Genomic DNA, 13,069 nt, shown 5'->3' with positions numbered 1-13,069 from the left:
CCGTAAACACCCTCTTCGTTGTATTTTGTAGTTTGTCTGTCTTTTGTTTAAATCTACTTAAAATATTTAATAATTATGTTTTTTTTATTTTACCCAGTCTATATCCAATAATGATGCACTGCATATTATAGTTCTAGTCAGTTTGTGAAGCGAATATCCCTTTTTTTGTTCTATGTGAAACATTATTATTTAGCCCATCAATTTTCTGGAATTAATTAAATTCTTGTGTAAATAAATGTGCATGTTCTTACTGATTAAAAACGTAATTATCGTCTTGATGAACTTCTTAAAAAATACTTATTATCTGTTAATATTAATTAATATTAGTGTAATATTTGAATAATATTTTGTATCAAATATACATTAATATTATGCACATGTGCATTACACGTCATGTACATTTTATTTGAATACATTCTTTGAAATAGAATAGGTTTAGGTGTGTCCTTGTTATAATTATTTTATGATTTTAAAATTTTATCCAATGTCATGGACATGAACAGGACTGTGAACTTAACAGATGTGCTAAGGTCTTACAGTACTTTTATATGTTGACTGTTTACCTTCCACTCACCCTTCTGTATTGTTGATTCACTTACTTGGGTAGGTAAGGGAATTTGATAAGTTGCTACTATCTTAATAGAGATTGGCTTTTCAAATTTTCAGGGTATCATTTTCCTTTTGGGGGATCGCTTACTACGATAAGTGTTTGAAATACCTACTAAGTAAGTCCAAGCCTCATATTTATACTAAAAAAAGAAGACAGTATAATGGTGTAAAAGTTAATTTGGTCTATAAAACTATTTTATCAGGTTGGAGCAGAGGAAACTCATGTTTTTTAAACCGCTATTACTCAGCAGCAAGTGGGGGTATTGACCTTTGCAACCTCTGGCGAACAGTTCAGACTATGCAGTTTCAGTTGCTATAGAGCGTTGGAGAGTAGATCATCGTGTGTTTGCTGTGTAGCAGTTTTTTAGGAACTGTTTCTGCATAGCTGTTTCTGGATAGTTCAATGTTTTTTCCGTTGAAATTTTAATGTCAAATGTCAAGTTGTATTTCCTGATCAAAACACCATACTGGATCTGTGATCTGTGAAGTACTGGATCTGTGATGAAGAAAAAACCACCCGGCCTTCTCCATTCAGTCTGAACTTCAGAAAACGTAGACAAAGTGAGAAGGGCAGTTCTTGCTAGTCCAAAACGATCCGATGGGCGACAGGTTGTAGCGCTGGGTATGTTACGTCATTTGCTTCATCGCATCTTGCACAATGATCTCAAACTTCTCTCATACAAAATAGTCATCGTCCAGCAGTTGACTGAAAGGGGTTTTGTGTAATGCAAAGAATTTTGTGGCATAAAGAACGCCATTCTTATGGAAGATGCAAACGTCACGATGCAAATGTTTTTAATAGTGATGAGTGACAAAACCCAATTCCACCTGGATAGCTATGTTAATGTACAGAACTGTTGGTACTAGGAGTTGGAGAACTCATGTAAACTACACCAAAAACCTCTCCACAGCTCAAAAGTAGCAGTGTGATGTGGTGTCTTCAAGATAGGAATTGTTGGTCCGTACTTTTTTGATGAGGGGGAATTGCAGTTACAGTGACATCAGCGTGCTGGATCGACATGTTAAACAACTTCCTACATCCAAAACTGGAAAGACATTGGGTGAACACGAGAGAAATGTGGTTCCAACAGGATGGTGCCAGAGCTCACATGGCGAGAACATCGATTAAAGTGGTTTGACAAATGTTTCCTGGACGTATCATTCGTCAATTTGGCGATGTTTCTTGGCTCCCTGATCATATCGATTTGCGATTTATTTTTGTGGGGCTACCTGAAATCAAGAGTGAACGTGAACATGCCACACACCATCAAAGACCTGGAAATTTCCATTTGTCAAGAAATTGAAGCTGCGTCAAATGAAATGTTGGAGAAAGCCATGCAGAGCTTTGAGGAGAGGCTCTGAATTCGCATCTGTCAAGAAGGATGTCATCTTACTGACATTATTTTCCAAACCTAGTTAAGCTATGTTGATTTCAAAAATGCACTAAAAATATTATTATTTAATGTAAAATTTTTTTTCTATAATTGAAGCAACCAAAGTTATTCAGTAGTGAAAAACATGCGTTTCCTCTGCTCCATCCTTTATTAGCTTTATTTCAATGACTTTTACTTTATTCATTGCAGTTCCTTTGTGAATTTAATCACTTTTTCACTACCTATATTATTTAATGTACTTCTTGTTGAACTTCTCTTCCTCAATTTTGGTTAACATGGATTCTACTTGGTCCAAGTTTTAGATAATGAGAACTGTTGACCAGTGAATTTGTATTGTAATTTAAATGTAAATGATCAATTTTATGTAGTTATTTCAAAAATAATTTTTTTTTAACCTTGGATTCGAATTCAGTATACATATATAACATATATACATCATATGTTAGAAAAAAATAGATTCATTTTTTAAAGAAAAAGTTTAATATTTAAATAAAAAGTAAAATAATTAATTTATGAGTTATTTTGAAATATTGTTATGTTGAATAACTATTACAAAATGTTAAGTTGTTGGAAAAACCTCCCCCACACTATAATATTTAACATAGAATTTTATGATGTTTAGAGTCTTGATAATTCTTTATAAATCCAATTTACTATTGAACTTGTCTGTTAACATAATGTTGTGTAGAATATTTTAAGACAATTGGAAGAGCAGTTAAATAATTATCTGAGTTGCTGGTCAGCCAGACTGTAAAATTTCTGTAGTATATTTTGATAAAAATACAAAAAAACATTTGACTACATTATTTTAACTGTTAGATATTTTGTTTATATACAGTGATACAGCCTGTAACAAAAATGATAACTTTTAGGTATGTATCAGCTCAATATATTACCAAGTAGTAACTTGGTAATGTATTGAGTTATTAGTCCAAGGATAAGGTTAAATGTTAATTTGCATGAATTTTAGGAAATTTTGAATATATACATTTATATTTTTAGCAGTATTATAATATATATTTTTAGTAGCTACTATAGTCATTAGTCACTAGAAATTACAATAGTATGCAGTAAAACTGTAACCACTGTACTTCAGTCATATATAGGAACTGGTTTATTATGTGACTTCACTTTTTTTTACTTCACATTCTTCAGTTCATAGAATTGTATTTTAAATTTCATTCTGATACACAGTTCATTACATTATAAGATACACAGTTCTAGTTGTAGAACGATCAGGTTCTACAGATTGTAAGAAAACATTTTTTATTAAATAACACTTTTTTTAATGAAAAACAAATAAATATATCATATATTTATTTTACTACTTGTTTCAGATTTCTACTAAGCAAATGGTAATAAAATATTGCCCATGTAAAGATCAGTATGTAAATGGTAAAGGGGCAAAATTGCTCAGTAATTGGGAAAAAGGTGTATTTAAAGTAAAAAATGTATTTAGGAAAGAAGAATTAGACTGGAAAAATGTTTACTTATGTCGTACTGGTAAGTTAAGATAAAAAGGTTTTTTCTTTAATTTACATTTATGTATTAAAGAAATAATATTTTCATATAATAAATCTTTGCATACAGGTTTTAAACATTTAAGATAGTTTTGTATGATGATTAAAAACAAAATGTTTGAAATGTCAAGTTTAAATTATGTAATGGTAATAAAAATAATTGTATTGTTTGATTACTTTAAGGTTGTGGCAACATCAAATAGCTCAACTGCGCGCGCGCACACAACTTAAAGAGAATTGGCGACAATTCGTCTCCTTGCCTTACTCCAGTTTTTATTTCAAAAGATGTTGATAATTCTCCTAAAAATTTTTACTTTTGAATGCGATTCTGTAAGTGTTTAATTATATTGTTTTGTTATCAATTCCAAATTCTTTAAATATTTTTAACAGAGAGTCCCTATGAATGGAGTATATGCTTTTTTGAAATCTACAAACACTGTTATTAACTCTGGGTTTGCTAATTTTTGATACTGTAAAATGGATCAGCGCAGCTTCTTCCAGGTCTGAATTCATTTTGTTATTCTCCTAACCCTCTTTCTTGTTGGTTATATTCTGTTTAATAAAGCTTTCGATAATATTTTAGAGGAAATTCCTTTGTAGTTTTTCAGATCCATTTTATTTTCTTTCTTATGAAGCGAGTTTATTATTGTATTCTTCCAGTCTTTAGGTATTTTCTCTGTTTCCCAAATTAAGTTAAAAAAATTTTCCCATTTTTTACACAGTTCTTTAGGTGTAAATTTTAGTATTTCTGCCACTAAGTTATCTTCACTACTTGTTTTGTTATTTTTTAGATTATTAATTACTGTTTAATTTCTTCAGAGTTCAGGAGACTGCAAGGTGGCCCTTTTTTTTAATTATTTTTAAAGTTGAATGTTTCTGTAGGTTCTGGGCAAATTAACAAGTTTTCATAGTATTTTATTAAGGAATTTAAGTTGTCTTCTGTATTTATCATTATTTCTCCCTTTTCATTTTTAAAATTGGTGCGCATCGCTTGATATCCATTTAATTTATCTTTAAGATCTGGTGTAAATCTCCAGTGTTGTTTTTCTTAAAATATTGTTCGAGGGTTTCTAGTTGTTCTCCATATTTTCTCTTGGATTATTTTAGAGGCAACTCTTCTAACTTCTAGCCACTCTTCTTATCATTTGGCTTAGAGTTATATTTTTACAAAGTTTTTTCTCTCTTTTTTAGTGCTTTTTACATTCTTCATTCCATGATTTGTTTTTTATTTTTATTTCTGGAGAATGATCCTTCTACTGATTTTACTTAGTTTTTAAATTTTCCCAGTGATTCTCTTTAATTTCAGCTATTTTATTTTTAAATTTATTTAATGATTCATTGCTTATATTTGCTCTTGTTTTATCAATTCTTCTAAGTTTTGATTTTGTTTGTAGGAAGAAATCTAAATTTTATACGTGTTACATAGTGATCTGGATTGAAATCACTTCTTCTGACTTTAATGTTTAAAATTTCCCATATATTTTCTTTGGAGATGGCCATATGATCAATTAATTTAAAACTTTTATTTTTACTTCCTTGTACTAAAAATTTCAGATTTCAATGGAAATATGCATTTTAACCATCACTGAATCCATTTTGACTAGTTTTGGCATGACGTATGTTCATACGTACGTGTCTCATATAATTTAAAAACAATTAGCCATAGAATGTTGAAATTTTGGATTTAGTACTGTTCTAACATCTAGTTGTGCATCTCTCCTTTTGATTTCAATCGACTCGACCAAAAATGTCCAAAAAACCCAAATAAAAATATTTGGATATTGGACTTTTTCTTAATTGCAGTAATAATCCCTTGTTAAGAGCTTTTCAGTGATATATCATAAGTAATACTTATTTTCATTGGTTCTAGAGTTATAGCTCAATAAAATTTTAATTAATGAAATATTTGGTTTGTACAAGGGGAAGAAGGCACATTGGTTCAAATCTGACTTCTCATCCTTTTTTTTTAAATTCAAATATATTGGTTTATTAATCATTTTTAACCTAAGATAATACAAAAAAAATTTCAATAAATAAGTAATAAAAAAAAATTTGATGTGGACACCACATGACTTCCTTGTACTATTAAATTACATATACACATTTTTTTTAAATGAAAATATATAAAATTTTATTTCATTAATAACTTTTGATATTTTTTCTTTTTTTTGTTATTGAATTATTATTGTCGTATAAATTTTTTTACAATCAGAAGTTAATAATTATTAATAAATCAATATATTTAAATTAAAAGAAAAGTTAAAATAAAAGGAGATGAAATCTGATTTGAACCGATGTGCCTTCCTCTTATAAGATCCAAATATTTCATTAATTAAAATTGTATTTGGCTATAACTCTGAAACCAATGAAAATAAGTATCATTTATGATATATTGTTGAAAAGCTCTCAATGAGGGCTTATTACTGCAGTTAATAAAAAGTCCAAAATCCAAATTTTTTTGGATCTTGGGCTTTTTTGGGCACTCTTGGTTCAGTCTATTACAATCAAAAGGGGAAGTTCAACAACTAGATGTTAAAACAGTCCTAAATCCAAAATTTCAACATCCTACTTCTAATGGTTTTTAAGTTATATGAGGTACATATGTATGTACAGACGTCACGCCAAAACTAGTCAAAATGAATTCAGGGACGGTCAAAATCGATATTTCCGTTGAAATCTGAAAACCGAAATCTTTCACAATGACAATACTTTCTTTACTTCATACATGGAAGTAAAAAAATATGGAAAAAAATTAATAAAAAATATATATAATTTAATGGTGTACAAGGAAGTCATGTGATGTCCACATCAGATTTTTTAAATTTATATTTGATATTTTTCTTAATGAAAGATCTCTGAGCTTATGTAACCACCCGTTGACATCTTTCTACCCCTTTTGTAATTTTGTAACCCATAAAAATGAAATTCTGCAACTTCTGGTATATTATTCAACTTCTAACTTCTTACAAGTTTTATTCTGTTGCATTTCATTCCTTTGCTTTTTTCTTATTTTTAAATTTCACTTCACCCCCAGTGAAGTGCATTTCTATTAGTGCTATATTCTTACTACTCTATTCTTATTGTTTTTATTCTATTACTGTTTCAGGCAAAAAAATTATATTGAAAATTAATACTAAAATTAAATTTTTTGTCTTGTTATTTACAAACCGAAAATATTTCTTAAATTATTTGTTTGTTTCTTCTGTATAAATATTTTGCTAATCCCATAGCAATGGATACAAATGTAGCTTTGTGTCAGTCTTTTCTGTATTAAAATTTTTTTCGTGGTCTACTTTTAGCATATCTGCCTTACTTTTAGAATACAGAAAATTGTTCTCACATTTTTCTTACACTTTTTTTCATTTTATTTGATCTCATATTTTAAAAGGCTGTAAATAAATTTTACTTATTAATATTTTTGATAACTGTTTATATCTCTTTCTTTTAGAAGGTAGTACAACTGGAACTATAATTTGGAAGTTTGATCTAGGATCATCAGGAATGGTTGTTGATAGAATTTGTATTAATTTTTCCATTACTACATTTAAAACTGGTTCAATTAAACTAATTCTTTGTGGTGAAAATAACTGTGTTACAGTTGATGGTAAGTTATATATTTTTTTCTTTTCTTAGTTTATAATATTACTCTTGATTACTGTTAATAGTTGAATTAATAAAAATTTTATATGTTTTGAATTGTGAAATATCAATACAAATAAAGAGCTGTGCTAAATAATTATTGAAATAATTTGGAAAACAAGATTATGCATCAAAATATAATTTATAATAAATTTTACTTAAAATCTAAACCTAAATAGCCATTTCAATTTTTAAACATCATCAGTTGATACTATAGAACTTGAAATAAGGAAAAAAGTGCATACAAATATATGTCTGAAAACACTTTCTTATCAAGATTAGATGAAAAGTTTACTGGTGGATTGGTTATAGAGGGCCAGTAAATTGGCCACCTATATCATGAGACCTTACTTCCTTAGATTACTTTTTATGGGATGGATGAAATGCAAGGTATACAAGCAAAACATAGACATACGTGATGAACTGATCTTCTTGCATTCTCAGTGCTGCTGGCCTCTTCAAGGAACATGAAGATATTATGTCTGTGACAGATAATGTAAGGAAATTAGCTGAAAAAAGTAAATGGATGTCAATGGTGTAATTTTTGAATATTTATTATGAATTAATACAGTATAACCACAATGAGTATTTTTTTTTTGTTTTTAAATAAATAAAAAGCATTTTAATTTTAAATTGGTTGTACTAAAAACAGCTGTTTTCAATTATTACAAATCATAACATTTTTCTGAAGTTTTGTTTTTAATAATAAAAGTTATTTTTTTCTTTTTTTTTAAAGTCTTTATTACATCGATTTTCTCAGAATTAAATTCTCTACAAATTTTGATAATACAATTTACGCATTTATCAGTTATCAAATTTACCAAATTTTTCTTTTTACTTAGAAAATAATGTTGTAAACTACAGGAGATACAGGTCTGACACCTGTTTTATCCAATTTTTCAGGTCAAAAAACATGAGAAATCATGAAGTGTATATAAGGGATACACAAGTGTATCCATAAGTGAGTGGTTTCCATATAATCTATCAGCTTAATGGTCATTTTTGTTTTTAAATGCTAGTTTAATAAATAGAGTTTGTTTACATGCTCCTGAGCTATGTATAACAAAGTAAAAGTTTATCAAATACAGTCTTGCCAAATTCACATTGAATACTGGCAAATCCAACTTGTATATAACAAATTTTTTTTTTTTTAGACAAACGAAAATATAGTAAAGAAAAACTTCTTTTAGTCATTTTGAATAATCTTTGAAATCTGTTTGAAGATGGTGATATGCAAATGACAAGACAGTTCAGAATGAAACTAATTTCATCTTGTTCATGAACTGTTGATCCTTTTGAATTAAGAATTTTCAATATATCTACCATATATAATCTATAAAAAAAAATACTGTATTCACTCTTTTTCAATTTAAAACCTAGAAAGACATCTTTCAGTCACATAAAAATTGAGGACTTTTCTCTTTTCAAAATATTCTGAATCATTTAATCTTTTTACATTTAAAAAATTTTTTGAATTCTGAAATAAAAAGGGGAAAATTTTGAGTTTTGTTACTTTGACTTTAATCCTTTTCATTGTGTTGAAGTGTTCTCTTTTGAAGTTAATTCAGATTTTCAATCCCGTGGGTCTCCTTACTACATATAAGATGCCTCGCTATCTGTATGCATTTTGCTTGTTTGTGCTCTGCTAGTCTTCAGTTGTAACATAGGTGCGTCCTATCTACACCTTTGCTGAATGCAAAGGTGTAGATCCCTCGGCCCAACACCTGTAACATTTTCCACCGGGCTCTCTGATGACTGCTCGGCAATGCAACCATCCAATTTTTATTCTTGTCTCTGTTAATTTCATTGTTGCTCGGTACATAGTTGTCACCATAGCGTGTTGTGTTGTGCCATAAGCCGGGCAGACCAAAGTTATTCTGAAGCCCTCTTCTGTTGTTCCTATTATATGGGTCACGCTGCTTTTATTTCATCAATAGTTGCCTCCATATCGATATCTTTTATGTGAACTATTGTTCTCTTTGTGTTTCTAGATCTTAGGTCTACCTGCAGTTCTGTAGTTCTGCCTTGCAATGCCCTCTTTAGTTCTTCAGCCTTCTGAGCAACGTTTACCCTGATGCACTGTTCTTCCTAGGCACGTTTCCTGAGGAACAAGACTTTCCCCACGCTGCAATACACCTGGACTCGGTTAAGTAAGTTAGTGTCTTTGATTCACAAAACAAGCCTCATGTCTTGGAGATGTCTTCTTAGTTAGTCAAGGCACTGCTGTCATCTCCCAGATACAGTTTCAAATACCACTAAAAAAAATCAAAAAAAGAGGGAAAATACCCCCATAAATTCACCAGATAGGTTTTATTGAGAGCTGTTTTACTTAGGTTGTGGTACTGTGCTGTTGAAATCACACTTGCCATATTCCAGTTTCAATGTATCAACTCCTGTAAAAAGTGGGCCCAATAATTCCTAGTGCTGAAATGATGCACCACACATAGCATAGCCTCAGGACTGGGTAGTGGCTACTTGTGAAGTTAACTTAGACTTTTAGGAGGCCAGTATTGATACTTTTATTTCTTTATACAGCCCAAATGAGTAAGCATATTGCTTCATCACACATTAATGATGTACAATTTCGAAGCCTGCATATATGTGACACAACTTCTCCATCTGTTGGCAACAATGGACTTGCAGTGCTTCTTCTAGGCACTGCAAGGAGAATGATGTGCACTTTGTATAGGGAAAATACAATTTATGGTTTAAAATTTCTCACACACTTCTGTCCAACAAATTCAAATGTTGGTAATAATCATTGTACTAATTGACGTACACTCCTCTCCAAGGCTGTTCTTACACATTCAATATTTTCATGTAACCAGATGGTGTTTCTACAAGTAAAGGTCTTATACTGTACGGATCCAACCTAATCTCTCTGACACACTCATTGACCAATTGATTTTCTTGAAGTTGCTGCCCATGTTGCCAGTCATCACCAAATGCTCAATGAAACGCTTGCTGCATGGATTTAATCAACTTCCTAACAGAAACTGTTCTCCACAAAATGTTCATAAACTGTTGCATAAACCAATGTGTTCCATTGTTCACTGAATCCAAGGCTACATGGAATTCAACCATTGCTTTTTTTTTTTTTTTTTTTTTTTACCTCTTTCACAACTCACTTAAGCAGTTTTGCCAACTCAAAATGGGTAAAATTAAATGCCACATTTTATATCATAAACACTTGTAACACAGGTAGTATTATTGTGTTTCTATTTACAATAGTTTTAGCAGAACTGTAAATTAATTTTTCAAATTTATGTAATTTGTCAAGTAATTCTACTGCATGAGTGAGAGGCAAAGAGAGAAAATTTTTAGTCAGAACTGGCAGATTATGACTTAGCAGAGCTGATGAATTGTTATATAGGCTATGGTTCACAAATGTTTATACTTCCATTAATATTCGAATTCTCACCTTGTGTGAGTACTGGAGTTTCCTCCGTGATGCTTTTTTAATTACAATGTAATCTTAATTTTAATCAGGAGTTTGTTATGATGAAATGTTAATCTTTTGTGAATTTACATAGTAAATACAGTCATTTCTTGTTATGATTTTGTGAATTGCAGGTGGTGAAGGCTTTAGAACAGATGCATTAAGAGGAGAAACTGTGATCACGTTAAAAGCTGAACTTAATGGTGGTGAAGGTGATGTTGCTTGGCAACATGCTCAGTTGTTTAGAAAATCTATCGAGTCTGTAGGTGAACCTTACCCATTTGTATTCATTATTACACTGCACAACAGGCTATAACTATTGTAAATGGAATATGTTATGCATAAAGATGCACTTAAGGCAAGCCTAATGCTTAATGTAGCATTCATTATGATATCCTTCAAGTTTTATTCTTTTTAATTGATCTTTTTAAAACTGGACAGACGAGATATGAACTATATGCCCTTACAAAGAAAGAATGGGAGATTCAAATTAGCAGAAGTTGTTCACTCATACCATTTTGTCTAAAACCATCTTATAAAAATATCACAGATGTTATCGATATTAAATCTGGGAAAGAAGTACTAATTAAGCTACTTCTTGTTTAAATATATTTACAGTGGAAAACTTTTAATGAGAATTGGATCCGTTTACCATATTTGTTAATACCTAAAAAACTACTTCGGTCCCTAGTGATGCTGATATTTTACAGACACAAATACAGATTTCCCTAAATACATCACATTTAATGCTAACAATTATTTTTGCTATTTTTTTATTTAGTTATATAGATTAATATATGCTGTGTCAACAAGGAAATCTAGGTTTGTAGGTTGATACATGAGTTTATACCCACAAGCATATATTTTTAGATGTATCTATTCTTTTTCTGAAAACTAAAATAGAATTTATAGTATAGTGCTTGTTCTTGTATTTAGATACCCTTAAGTGGAAAAAAACTTTTATAACCTTTTCACCCTTACCTTTCTTGTAAAAATCATTTTCCCTCATTGCTGCAAGTAGATTTATTTTTCTCTAGACACAGTAGCTATTGTAAAAAGACATTCATGTTTTAAGTTCATTGGTCCACTTTTGAGGTAAAAAAGATTTGGTTTTAATGTTCTGGTTAAAATTGAACAATTGAAATCTTTTTAATTCATAAGTAAATTTTATTGAATATTGTAATTTCACTTAAGTTACAGCAGTTATATTATATATTTTATACAAGTTAACATATATGATGATGATGATGGTGTCAAAGATTTTTATCTTAAAAATAAAAAATTTACATGGACTAACAATCATCAACATGTTTTTGTTGCTTTGCAATGTTTATCAGCATTTAAAGACTAACTTGGAATGTTAGTCTTACCACTCTGATAAATTAGAATGATCAGTTGAAACTAAGATGCAGCAAGGTTATATGCAACAAAACAGCAGAAATGTTTAAGAAAATTTAAACAGTTGAGTACATTAAAAACAAGTATAAATTTTTTTCTTTTCTTTTTTTATTATTAATAAAATTAAAAAAATAATCCAGAATATTGTTTACATATATATATTTACCTACTAATTACATATTGTTTATTGCATTAATTTGCTTACTATTGAGTCGTTAGTTAATAGTTGATTACTTGTTTCTCAATTCATTTTTTTTTGACTTCATTCTCATTATTACTTCTTTCATTATTCCTTGTAAAAAAATCTAGTTAACAGTGAAAAATAATTAGTCCCTGTCATTTCACATTAAATATTTTCCACTATGAACACACACACACATACATATAAATTCTATTAAACCAAGTAGTACAGAATATTGAATTAATAGATACATTTATAAAATTTCACAATACAAAGGAATAAAATGAATCTTAAAAAGATTAATTTCTGTAAAGTAATATAAAGTTATATATATATATATATATATTTTTTTTTTAATAAATTCTTTTAAGAACCATTCTTCTCTGTACAAATACAAATTAATTTACATTTAATAGATCAACCCAATTACAGAATAATCAAATTAGGATGACTTACCTTATTTCATTACATAAGCAGAAATACTTTCACGAACTTAATTCACATCATCAACTGCATTTATATATATTTCAAATATATATATATATGAGTGTCAACTTAAAAGAGACCCTCATCACTTAGTTTAGTCTATAAGTCATAGTTTATTGGCATAAAAGTTTATAGGTGTTGGAAATGACATCCATCCACTTCTATGAATTTGTCAACACGTTTGACTATGTTCCTGGCTACTCTTTTTAGCTGTACCTATTTTTGGATGGAATTGGTAATGTTTAATGAAGTCCTTCAACCATTGACAGCAGTGAGCCCTTTTAGCATAATCAGCATTAGTTAGCTCGTGGAAATCTTGCATTTGATACGAATAAAATTACAGAATTCTCCTCGCTGCAGTGTGGGGTGAACCTAGTGAAAGGTTCTTTTCCCAGATTAGTCT

The 13,069-nt window shown here is 29.7% G+C and overlaps 1 protein-coding gene across 3 annotated transcripts in view; it reads left to right on the top strand.

The window, feature by feature from the left end:
- The window catches only part of Pngl (N-glycanase Pngl), a 62,658-nt gene extending 50,517 nt beyond the window's left edge, over positions 1 to 12,141 (top strand). For all 3 annotated transcript variants that reach the window (XM_075359613.1, XM_075359615.1, XM_075359614.1), the window contains 3 exons: positions 3,341 to 3,506; positions 6,972 to 7,127; positions 10,736 to 12,141. In XM_075359613.1, the coding sequence (XP_075215728.1) occupies positions 3,341 to 3,506; positions 6,972 to 7,127; positions 10,736 to 10,917 (504 nt within the window). In that variant the 3' untranslated portion in view covers positions 10,918 to 12,141. The remainder of the gene's footprint in view (positions 1 to 3,340; positions 3,507 to 6,971; positions 7,128 to 10,735) is intronic.
- The last annotated feature ends 928 nt before the right edge of the window (positions 12,142 to 13,069 follow it).

Source organism: Lycorma delicatula, chromosome 3 (genome assembly GCF_047948215.1).
Source record: "Lycorma delicatula isolate Av1 chromosome 3, ASM4794821v1, whole genome shotgun sequence".
Lineage (NCBI taxonomy): Eukaryota > Metazoa > Arthropoda > Insecta > Hemiptera > Fulgoridae > Lycorma > Lycorma delicatula.
The sequence above is the reverse complement of the archived record's forward strand: the minus strand, read 5'-3'. Positions and strand labels throughout refer to the sequence as shown.